Here is a 12,141-nt window from a genome sequence, read left to right on the forward strand (position 1 = left end):
ACAAATTTTGAAACACATTTGCTATGAATGGCTTTTTTGTCACACGTTTGTTACGAAAATTATTGTTAACTTATTTATTTTGTCATACGTTCGTTATGGAAGTTATTTTATCACATTTACGACAAAAAGTTATTTTGTCACACATTTGATACGGAAGTTATTTTGTCACATATTTGCTACAGAAGTTATTTTGTCACGCATTTGGTACGAAAATTATTATGTTCACACATTTGGTGCGGAACTTACTTTGTCACACATTTGCTACGAAAGTTATTTTGTCTCACATTTGCTTCGAAAGTTATTTTGTCACATATTTGCTACAAAAGTTACATATTTTGTTATACATTTGCCCTTTGCTGTAATACTCAAGCTCTAGTATCTCATCCAATAAGCCGTAGTAGTCATACTCTTCAGAGCTATACGCCTCTCTCTTACGCATACACCATAATTAATGTCACACACCCTTTACCGTACTCGGCCATGTGGAAGTTATAACTATTTACAAATTGCCTGTTGTGAGATTAAGCACACCTCAATAGTTAACAGTGGCGGATCCAAGATTTTTTTCTACGGGGTGCACAGTTTTTAGATGCTCCAATTTTATGGAGCCGGATATAAAAAATTCTGGTCGGTTTGACGGTTTAGGTCGGTTCGATGGTTCGGCTCGGGTACGATTTATCACATAACAAAAATACGACATTGTAATACAAAAGACATTGTCATTGCAAAATGAAAAAGACATCGTCATTGCAAAATAAAAACACATAACATAAATACCATGGTCTTTATAAGTTAAAAAAGCATACCTATAGTTGTTCCCTACGAGTTTTCATCTTTTGAAATCGTTGCATTACATCTTCGACTGAAACTTGTTGGAGGAATTCTCTTTCTATATAACAAATGCATGAATCGTTCATGTATCCATCACCCATCCTATTACGCAAATCCGTTTTCACAATCTTCATTGAAGAAAAACATCTTTCAACACTTGCCGTTGTAACTGGCAAAACTAATGATAACTTTATCAAATGATAGACCAACGGATAATCAATGTGTAATCTAGTTTTCATCATCATTTTGGCAAGATCACCTACCCCATTCAAGTTGGCAAACCGCTTATCTTCTTTCACATTAGCAATGTAGTGACCAAGTTCAGACACAAGCTTATCTTTTTCATCAAAATCAAAATCATACGGATACGTCTCGGCCAACTTTAACAAGTTTAGTTTATTAAAGGCACTAAAATTACAAGACGGGCTCAAAGAACTCATACACGAAAGCAAGTTAGTGGTTACCTCGTTAAAACGGTTTCCAAGCTCTTGAATTTGCATGTCGAGAACCATGTTGAAATTATTAACCACATAATGGTCACGATTGGTGATGCCGGTCTTCCTTCTTCGTATTTCGGGTCAACATACTCGGCTTTCATATCAACCACTTCAATATCATATTTGTCACAAAAGGACGTGACATCTTCCAAAAGCGAGTCAAAGCCTTCAAGTCGATAACTTTTTAGGCCTTCGTTATTTAACTTGACTAACTTAATTGCATTCAACATATCCTGATCTTTTCTTTGAAGTGCTTCACACAATGTGTTAGCAACACCCAAGATGTACTTCATCAAATGTAAATAAAATACAAAACTAAAAGTTTTCATGTATAATTGAAGTCCATGTGCTTCATTTTTGTGAGTAGAAATCTCTCCCGAATTTTCTATATATTCAAGCACGTCAAGAACACTAGGAAATAAAGAGAGCAAACGGTGAATTTTTTTCATGAGAACTACAACGTGTATCCCCGGCTCTTGCAAGTGACAGTTCTTGATTCTTTCCACTCCCAGTTTCAACTTCCAGATTCAATCCCAATCTTTCTCTTATCAAATCTATTCGTTTACAAGATGCACCAACAACATTTACTAAATTTGACACTTCTTTAAAAAATTTGAAAATTTCATGATGTTTGATTGCAAGGGCCACAACAAGTTGAAGCTGGTGAGCAAAATAATGAACATAATATGCTGAAGAATTTTCTTTCAAAATCAAAGCTTTCAAACCATTAAACTCACCGGACATGTTGCTTGCACCGTCATATCCTTGGCCTCTAACCCTATCAATACTCAAATTGTGGCGAGCAAATAACTTATCAATTGCAGCTTTAAGAGATAAAGCGGCTGTTTCCATAACATGAACAAGGCCAATAAATCGCTCTTTTACAAATCCTAATTTGTCAACATATCTTAAAACCATGGCCATTTGTTCCTTTTTAGAAATATCTCTCGATTCATCAACTAATATGGAAAAGACGTTATCACCAAGTTCTTCAAATATCTTCTTTAATACTTCTTCCGAAAACAATTACAAAGTTCTTTTTGGATCGATGGAGATGTCATTTGGTTATTCCCGGGAGCGTTACTTAATATAACCTTACCAATTTTTTCATTTAGTTCCCCAAACACTTTTAAGAACTCTATAAAATTTCCTCTATAGAGAGATTCTTCAGAATCATCATGACCACGAAAAGCTAACAAACCATTCAACAATGCTTTAGTAAGTCTAGCTGAAGCATGTAATCGGATTCTATATTGTTTTTTTGTATATCAGTTCCTTTATCAATGGCCACATGTATAGATTGAGCTTGATTAAGTAAGTCTTCCCCCTTTTTACGCGCTTTGTTGTGAAAACTATTGCATTTACCAACATGACCACTAAATTTCTCCCGAGCCCTATTCCAACATCGCACCCCTTCACTTAAAAATGCATCATTTTATTCATATTCCTTAAACAAGTAACAATGCATGCAATACGCTTTATCTGCTTTGACACTATATTCCAACCAATTTCCAAATTCACCAGTGTACCATTCCACATTAAAACGTCTTAATTTACTACCATAATTTGTTTGTGGAAAATCATGCCCGGTTGGTTGACATGGACCTCTAAGTAGATATGCCCGTCTAATTTCATCTTTTTGACTTGGGTGATAAGATGAAATCGGTTGCTTTTTGGAAGGATTCCATGGAAGATCATTCAAATCTACTTTTGACGGTTTACTACTTGAAGATGATGACCCAAGATTTGATGGTTCTGTTTGAAAATATCTCTTGATATTCATAATACCTACAAATCAAATTCAAGTAACAAAAAATCAACTATCAAAACTAATATATAATTGCTAATCAGTACTAATCCATGTAAGACTTTCATGGCACCTGCTACTAAAAATGCCCAAAATATGGCTCGAGTTTTTTATAATTATTAACATGGTTTTATAATTGCACCTGCTACAAAATATGGTTTTATAATTGCAAGTTTTGTTTGTTTGTTGGTGAAACATCTACTGTAGATAAATAGATAATTAAAGAACAATGTTAACAATTTTGTATTACAAACCGTGGAAAGAGGAGGCTAGAGGCTGCCAATCGTCGTCGGAGGTCGAGAGGAGAGTTTGTGTTCGTCAACCGCCACTCTTGTTCTGTGAATAGCGGCTGGAAATTTTGCCATTTAAAACCCTAAAATATTAAAACACTGGATCCTAAAGAAAAGGAAAAAAGAAAGAAAAATACCACGAACAGGCCTGAACAAGCCTCGAACCCGAGACGCCAGCTATAACAGCAAGAATTTTAACCGCTGCCGCACTTTGATAGTTTGGTAGGAGGGTGCACTCTAATTTTGTAAGGGGGTGCACTTCATATTTTATATATAGAATTACACTATAAATTCGAAACTCGGGGGTTCCCGTGCACCCCCAACCTTGAGCTAAAATTTCCAAATGTTGAGTGCTTCCATTAATTAAACCTATTGTCACTTACATGAAGAACACACATGCGTTGTGTTGGTTATTGATGGACTAACATGAATCATTATGATTTAGTTGGCTTTACTCTTTGAACCATATAACTTTTATAGTTTTAGTTTGAATTATAATAAACTATATATTTTATACTTTTTAAATTTAATAAACCCTATACTTTATAAATTTATTTCACTAATGTTACTATTATTATTGTTATTATATACTATATTAATTCAAACCTACTTGAATAGTGTTCTTTGCCGTTTCGATTTAGTTAGTATTTTCTATGCTTTACGTTTCCGACTAAATATTATGAATTAACGCACATGCGTAATTCAACGTTTTTACGCCTATTTTTGTTTGATTTAACGGTCCCACCAAAACGCACGAGTCTTAAGGGTAAAAGCTAGGTTACCTTTATATTATATCAACCGTGTTAAAAGTGGATTTCTTTATTAACTATTTTGAAATTTAAATCTATATCTCTATTAAAGAAATTGAGTTTTTGGACACTTGTCCTCTTATGATTAGTCCATAGCTATTAATTCTATATATATCTATCATTCTAATAATTTCTTCACAATTAAATAAATCAAAAAAGAATTAAAATACAAATATTTATGATCATTGGTCAATGCTTTATTAATTTACATTGAATTCTATGTTTTGTAGGAAACTAATGCTTGAATTTGTAATATATTTTGACTCCCTTATAAATGTTGACTCCATCCTTGTCGGTTTTCTTATCCGATGCTTACATTTTTATTTGATCATTCTCAAAGAAAGTTTAGTGAGTAGTTCAGTAAATGAAATAGTTTCATAATATTATGTAAGGCCCCGTCACCGGTAACCCTACTTTCGTGTTTGATTTACTCATAAACGCAGTTCTAAATATCAGAGTTAATTAAAACATTCGCGGAATTTAAAAACTTTCATAAAACATTTCATAACAAAACACGTCTTGTCTTAAAACATCATTTTGTCTTTCAAAATAAACGAAACATTAAACTTAAACGTCTTGAGTCTTTTGATGCCAGCCTCTTATTCAGTGCCACGTGTCTCCTCAAGCGAGCTGCCTCATCCTACTCACCTGCGTGCATAATAAAAGTCAGCCACGCTGAGTGAGTTCTAGTTAATCATACACTATACAATACACATAAACTTATATACTTTCATTCATACTTTCATACTTTCATTCATACCTTCATTCATACTTTCATTCATACTTTCATACTTTCATACTTTCATTCATATTTTCTTTACATACATAATCCTACGTTTTAAAGAGCCTTTCGCCCTATAACCTCACAGATATTATAAGGGTCTGGTCCCTAACCTCACAGATATTATAAGGGTCTGGTCCCTAACATCACAGATATTATAAGGGTCTGGTCCCTAACATCACAGATATTATAAGGGTCTGGTCCCTAGTTCTCGAATATTAGTAGGGTTCGATTCCCTCTTCGTTACCATACAACCATACATCATACCTCGAGTATTATTAGGGCTCGGTACCCTTTTCGTAACCATACAACCATACAACCGTCTTTTCCTTCTTTTATTAACTTTATTACATTCATACACATAAGCATACATATCATACTTACCTTATACATAGCGTTACAACCTGACGGTACGTGCAATATCCGAAGATCGTTCACGTACCATCAAGCAATCATTCATACATATCACGTATATCACGTATGGCATACACTTATCACTTAGGATAAATGTATTAACAACACATCGAGTATGCACACAGCCCCGAAAACATAACAAGGAATGGGGCTAGAAACTCACCTGAACACGGTTACGTTCACCGTTAATCGTAATCCCTTTCTTCAGTTGTGCACGGCTGACTGTATAACAAGTATACGCATCAATTAACTATCACTTCTCATATTGCATTTCTATCTTTATATGACCCAAAACGAACGGGGGTCCGGGGGCAGCGCCCCTGGCAGCGGGGTCTAGGGGCGACAGCCCCTAGCAGGGTCCAAGGGGCAGAGCCCCTGGCTGGGGTCGAGCTGCCAGGTCAGCTTGGAAAAATTTTATTTCCATTAACTGTCTTAACACATTTTTCATTAGGTTTTTAATTTATTTCCTAATCGAACTTGACTTTAAGCGAAGTTAAACCTTAGGCGAACTTAGCTTTAAGCGAAGTTAAACCTTAAGCGAACTTAGCTTTAGGCGAAGTTATCAGTTAGGCGAACTTGGCCGTAAGCGAAGTTATCAATTAGGCGAACTTGGCCTCAGGCGAAGTTACCAGTTAGGCGAACTTGGCCGTAAGCGAAGTTATCAATTAGGCGAACTTGGCCTCAGGCGAAGTTACCAGTTAGGCGAACTTGGCCGTAAGCGAAGTTATCAATTAGGCGAACTTGGCCTCAGGCGAAGTTACCAGTTAGGCGAACTTGGCCGTAAGCGAAGTTATCAATTAGGCGAACTTGGCCTCAGGCGAAGTTATCGCTTTGAAGGCGAAGTTATCGCTTTGAAGGCGAAGTTGCTCAGTTCAGCCGCTGTTTGGTTTCTATCAAGCATTTTTGGCGATTTTAACACCCTTGTTATGGTTCGACATCACCCACTACGCTTCCTAACCGTTTTCGGTCGTATAAAAACTATAAAGCTTGGATCTTTAAACTTCAAAGATCAAGAATCATACCTTTTTGTGCTTGTTTGGATCTCGTTTAACTTGTTTAATCACAACTAATCGCTCACTCTCTCTCGGATCTCGCTCGTTCCTCTCCCTCGGCCGCCGGCGGTGTGAGTGGTGTGGGTGTGTTTTGGAGTGTTAGAGAATAAGATGGAATGAGTGATGTTTTAGGGTTTAGGGGATATTTATATCCCTTAAAGCCCATGGACCTAAGGCCCATTCTCATTTAACCCATCTCAATTAATCTAAGTCCATGATCCGCTCCTTACTCGATATTAATTAATCAATAACGCGAAATCACTAAACATAACTTTCTTTATTCAACATTAAAATTTTAGGATGTTACATATTATAATTATTAGGCATGACTTTCTAGGCACTTCGTGTTTGGATACATTTCGAAAACATAACATTTATCTAGAATTATCCGTTCATATAAATACAAAATTTAAATTATATATTTCAATATACTAACTCATATTTATAATTGACGTCTTTTTATATAATTTTCTCCCGTGTAGCACATGGGTCACTGACCTATAACCTATTAAAGCTTATATTTTCGAACGTTTTTCTTAATGTTACAAAGTTTTGGGCATGTAACATATGAATTAAATAGATTTTGCATGTTTTCTTAATGAATTTTTTTTTGTTCATGGTTTAAGTTATAAAGATGATTGAACTTATAATTTTACTCTTATAAATACCTTATACTTCATATAGCATTATATATTTTTTAGAAATACAACTTTTTATAATTCATTATAGTGTATAATATATACATATACATATATGACATATTATACATTTCCCTCCTGTGTGGTAAACAGTTATTTGATTTACTAACCTATGTTGAGTTCTTTTTTTTTTTAAGATAATTTCTTTTTTTTACATCCAAATCTTAATCTTTGTAAATTTATATTTTAAGTCCATGACAACATTTTTTTTTCTAAATATCATTTTTATACACACAAAATGTAATATAATAGTATCGGTATGAATGTTTTATTTTTAAAATAAATCTCACCAAATTTTGGTTTGTCATTTAGAATTAATAGTGTATAAATATATCAAAAACTTATTAAAAAGTCATATATAAAGGTTATTATATGAAATAACTGAATTTACGTATTATATATATATATCATAATTGTCACGACTCATGGTGGATCTTTAAAACATCATTTATTATTTTTAATATGTTTTATGAACAATCTAAATTATAAGTAATTTAATTAAATTATTTCTAACACATAATCATTTTCTTACACAACAACTCATAATCAAATTCAAAAATGTTAGATAAAGAAAATAATGAATTACTTGAAAACAGTGTTGGAATCTCAAAATCCTTTGGTTCAAGGATGCCGCATGGTAACTGACTATTTTTAAAACGGTCCCGATATGTATTTAAAGTTCTAAAATTGTAGGTTAATCGTTGGTGATATTGGTGACACAATAGATAAGCATGATATAATTGTAACAACTTAAAGCAGATCTCTAGCAAGAGTTGGAATATATATGAGACCTGTTTTTACTTATGGCCAACTAATATGTTGCTTTATCAAGAGTGAAGAGTAGAGATTGTATTAAAATGCTTACTTTGAACAAGCAAGGTCAAGTTACAAACAAAACAACAAATATGGTTTATAAGAAAATATTTAACAGTTTATGAATTTGTAATTTTTAAAGTTTTAAATTATGTTTCCAAACAATGTAACATGAATCTTCTTTTTAGTAAGTTTATTATGTTTTTAAGTACTTTGCTTACATGCGAATATGAATTGCATTTATATCAAATAATTCTCCCAATAAACATATAAACAAATTTTTGTCATCTTAAATATGTCTTTAGTTGACGATTTTTATATTTCCATCCGTGTCGTACACGGGTCAATAACCTAGTTTTAAAATATATAAAGAACACATCGATCAATTGAGAATTTGAGCATTAATAATTATAAAACTTTGTAAAACTTAAAGTACAACATTAATAAACTTTTCAACACTAAATTAAACCATCTTTGAACCCTCATTGTTTACGAGAGAGTAGAGACTCCGTCTATCTAATGTATTGGTGTCGTTAGGCCACAAATCTTTATTTATTTATTTTTTGAAAGGCCAAATTTTATAAAAACGAAAAGAGACATTGAGCAACAAGGCCAAAATATACAAAGAGAACCACTAACACAAGCTATAAACAACCAACAAACTTACAGCCGAAGGTTAACGAAATAAAATTTGAACCAAGATTCCTAATCTAAACTTGACCTTTTGTTGCGGTTTTTCACCCATAAAAAGGAAGAAGGTTTTCACATCATCCCCATTTTTGCAACTGAGCACCTTCTTTGCTAGAATATACTCGTTTCTCCACGCATATTGTATCATAAAAAAATTGTTGATTACCGAAATGCTCCTCTTCCTTGATGATTATAGCCCGGAAACTATCCTCTTGTCCTTTAACCTTAAATCCAAGATATTCCCCAAGTTCGATCGGTTTACGAACTTCTCATTCTAATTGATCCTTTGATTTTTATATACTAACCGGACATTGATTTCTTCAATTTCAGCCAAATCATCATACTCTTGGTTAGACATTACTAACCAGTGGTCTAAAATATAAAGCAATTTTAAAAACCAATTATTAACTAATAAATAAAAACGATTCATGTATTTAAAAAATGTGCATAAGTATACATAGATAAACATTATATGAGAACACATAAATTATACGTTAAACATTAAAGTAATTTAATATATATATATATATATATATATTTCATACATGCATATTATTTACATATGTTATCTAGGGTAAAGTTAAAATGTAAATGAAGACAAAAATGAGAAGTACGAAAAGGATTTGTGACAATACAAAAAGCCCTTCAAAAAAGTTTGAAAAAAAAAATAATAACTCAATATATAAATAAAAAAGGAAAAAAAATTTAAAAACCAAAATGTTCCCCGTCATTCCCGTTCTAAAAAAAAACGCTGAGAAGACATAATGCCGAAAATGAACAAACAGCACAATGATAAACAAAAAAAAAGATACAATAAATCTCAAAATATAACACAATAGCAAATATAATATGACACAATGTTGAGTAATATAACACAATATCAAGAAAAAAAGACGCAATCAATGACGAAAATAAACACAAAACACAATGATAAACAAAAAGACCAAATGATTTTTTCCACCCAACATTGTGTCTTTTTTTTTTTTTGAAAAAGACCGTGGAAACAATTTTGTGTTTATTAAAATTTGAGTTATGATTTTTTTAAATTAATTTTTCATTATTTTTTAAGAGTTTTTTTTACTACAAATTCTTTTTATCCTTCTCATTTTTATCCCTATTTATAGAATAATTTGAACTTGCTATTTAAGCCTCCATTATGAAATATGGAAAACAATTAAGTATGAGATATCAAAACATGAACATCTGCTAAACTTCATTTGGTTTTCGCTTTGTTTTAGAAGCTAGATAAAGACCCAAAAAAAGTTGTGGGTTTTAACTTTTTAATAATTTGTTGCAAATCAACTCAACCATATATACGTCACGTGATCCTATTCGATTAGACCGAAGTGGTCGGCAATAACTATGGGGGACATGTTTTCAAATCTTAACAGGAGATTGTTGCCTAGAAAATAAATACAAAACTTCTCCCACATTTAGTCTTTCTTGGTATTTTATTTTAGTGGTTTATATTTTTCGAACTTTATATAATTTAGTAATGTTGGTAAACTTTATATGTATTGGACAAACAAAAATAAAACTAAAATAAAACTAGGGGGGGGGGAAGCTGAGCGGCTATGTTACCGCGCCTTGACGGGTATGGCCAACGGGTAGTAGGCACGGGTTGAAGTCATCGAGTGAAATGCTGGAATGTATCCATTTTAACCATTTTACTTCTAACAAAATTCAAACATTTCTATCAAAATTCTAAAACAATATGGACGATTACAGGAAATTATTCATTTCATGTGATGATTACGATGATATATTCTCTATTGATAGTAGCCTCCTATTTCTCTATGATCTTGTCAAACAAGCCAAAAAAGAAGACACAACAACATCTAAAAAAGTCACCAAGTTCTAATGGAAGATTATTTCGTTGATGACCCGAAATACAATGAAGCGACATTCAAGCAAGTTATTGTATGTTAAAACATTTGTTTTTGTAAATTGTAGGCGATATAGAAGCAAATTTTTAATGATTTCAAGAGGGTCTAGACGGGATGACAAATAGGAGTTTTTACGATATTACAAAAATGCACATCGTCCGATAACAACTCGCAACCAGCTCCCGACGAATACGATGAGTACTTATGTATTGAAAGGACTTTGTGTGAATGCTTGAAATTTTTCTGTAATTCCGTAATTCATTTATATGACAATGAGTTCTTATGTGGGACGACAAGTCACGACATTGCGCTTTTGTATTAAGCACATAAAGAAAAACATAACCTTACGGAGATGATGGGTAGCATTGACTCTACATATCTTGTTTGGAAAATGTGTCATACCTAGTTGCGAGACCAATTAATACCTGCCGTCCATGCTCGAAGCAGTGGCTTCAAATGATTTACGGTTTTGGCATGCATTTTGTGGTCCACCCAAAAAAAAAACAACAAAAACGAGCGACATCATTGTTCTCCAACAATCTTTATTATTTCTCACTCCACGGAATGGAACCGCGCCTAAGTGTCCATTCCATGTAAACAAGCGAGAATACAAACGTGGATATTATCTTAAGGCGTGATCTACCCTAGTTGGTCAACGTTTGGGAAAGTGTTTTCGTATCCCACCTTGACAAATGAAAAGAGGTTCAAGAATGTTCAAGGGTCGGCATAGAAAATATGTCGACCGTGCTTTCAGTGTTCTAAAGGGAAAATGGGGATCATCATGTGACTTAAGATATATATATATATATATATATATATATATATATATATATATATAGGGGTGAGATCTAGTGAAAACTCCTCTTAAAGAGAAAACTTAAAAACTTCTAAAAAACTATTTTAACTTTTAAATTTTTTTTTTGAAGTTTCTTTTTTTTTTTCCATTATTCTTATATGTTGTTATTGGTTAAAAAAAAAAGCCTTGTCGGTAACCTCGTCGGTATAGTACGCATGTGTAATAGTGTGCATTGCATATATGCAAAAGTGTTTGTATTGCATAGAATAAACATTATTGCACATATTTGATACACATTATTGTATATATGCAATATAAGACTAATAAACACATCGAATACACATTAGTACGCATGTGTAATACAACATTAACGCACATGTGCACCACATCGACTTTTATTTTATTATTATTTTTTTTTCATATAATACAACACTACTATACATATACAATACACAAATATTGAATATATGCAATAAAACACTATTAAACTCAAAAATACATAGTAATACACATGTGTAATACAACGGTATCGCACAGTAATACGTATGTGCATTACAGCGGTCTTTTTTTATAATAATAATTCAAGCATCACTTCAATTCATCTATGTAACAATATAACAATAATAATAATAATACGTATTGTTACATACGTATTATATATATATATATATATATATATATATATATATATATATCGTGCTTTGATTCGGACGAGGAATGGTTTAACCTTTATTTTATTGATGTTTTGACACACGTGTGTTGTGTATATGTATATAT

At 32.6% G+C, this 12,141-nt stretch overlaps 1 protein-coding gene across 1 annotated transcript; it reads right to left on the bottom strand.

Moving 5' to 3' along the window:
- Positions 1-806: 806 nt before the first annotated feature.
- Positions 807-1,621, bottom strand: LOC143628690 (uncharacterized). Its single transcript, XM_077098205.1, has 2 exons — positions 1,296-1,621; positions 807-1,239 (listed from the first exon to the last, which is right to left on the bottom strand). Exons 1-2 carry the CDS (start codon positions 1,619-1,621, stop codon positions 807-809), a joined length of 759 nt encoding a protein of 252 aa, XP_076954320.1.
- Positions 1,622-12,141: the final 10,520 nt, after the last annotated feature.

Source organism: Bidens hawaiensis, unplaced genomic scaffold (genome assembly GCF_021521415.1).
Source record: "Bidens hawaiensis isolate Kalapana, Puna unplaced genomic scaffold, B.hawaiensis_p1.1 tig00005061_1, whole genome shotgun sequence".
NCBI classification, from domain to species: Eukaryota; Viridiplantae; Streptophyta; class Magnoliopsida; order Asterales; family Asteraceae; genus Bidens; species Bidens hawaiensis.

Excerpts from the sequence above, each read along its gene's own strand:
- LOC143628690 (XM_077098205.1), bottom strand. The coding sequence starts at position 1,621 with ATGAAGTACATCTTGGGTGTTGCTAACACATTGTGTGAAGCACTTCAA. Across the intron at positions 1,240-1,295 it reads TTGGAAACCGTTTTAACGAG|TGCCTTTAATAAACTAAACT; the intron begins GTAACCACTAAC and ends TTGTAATTTTAG.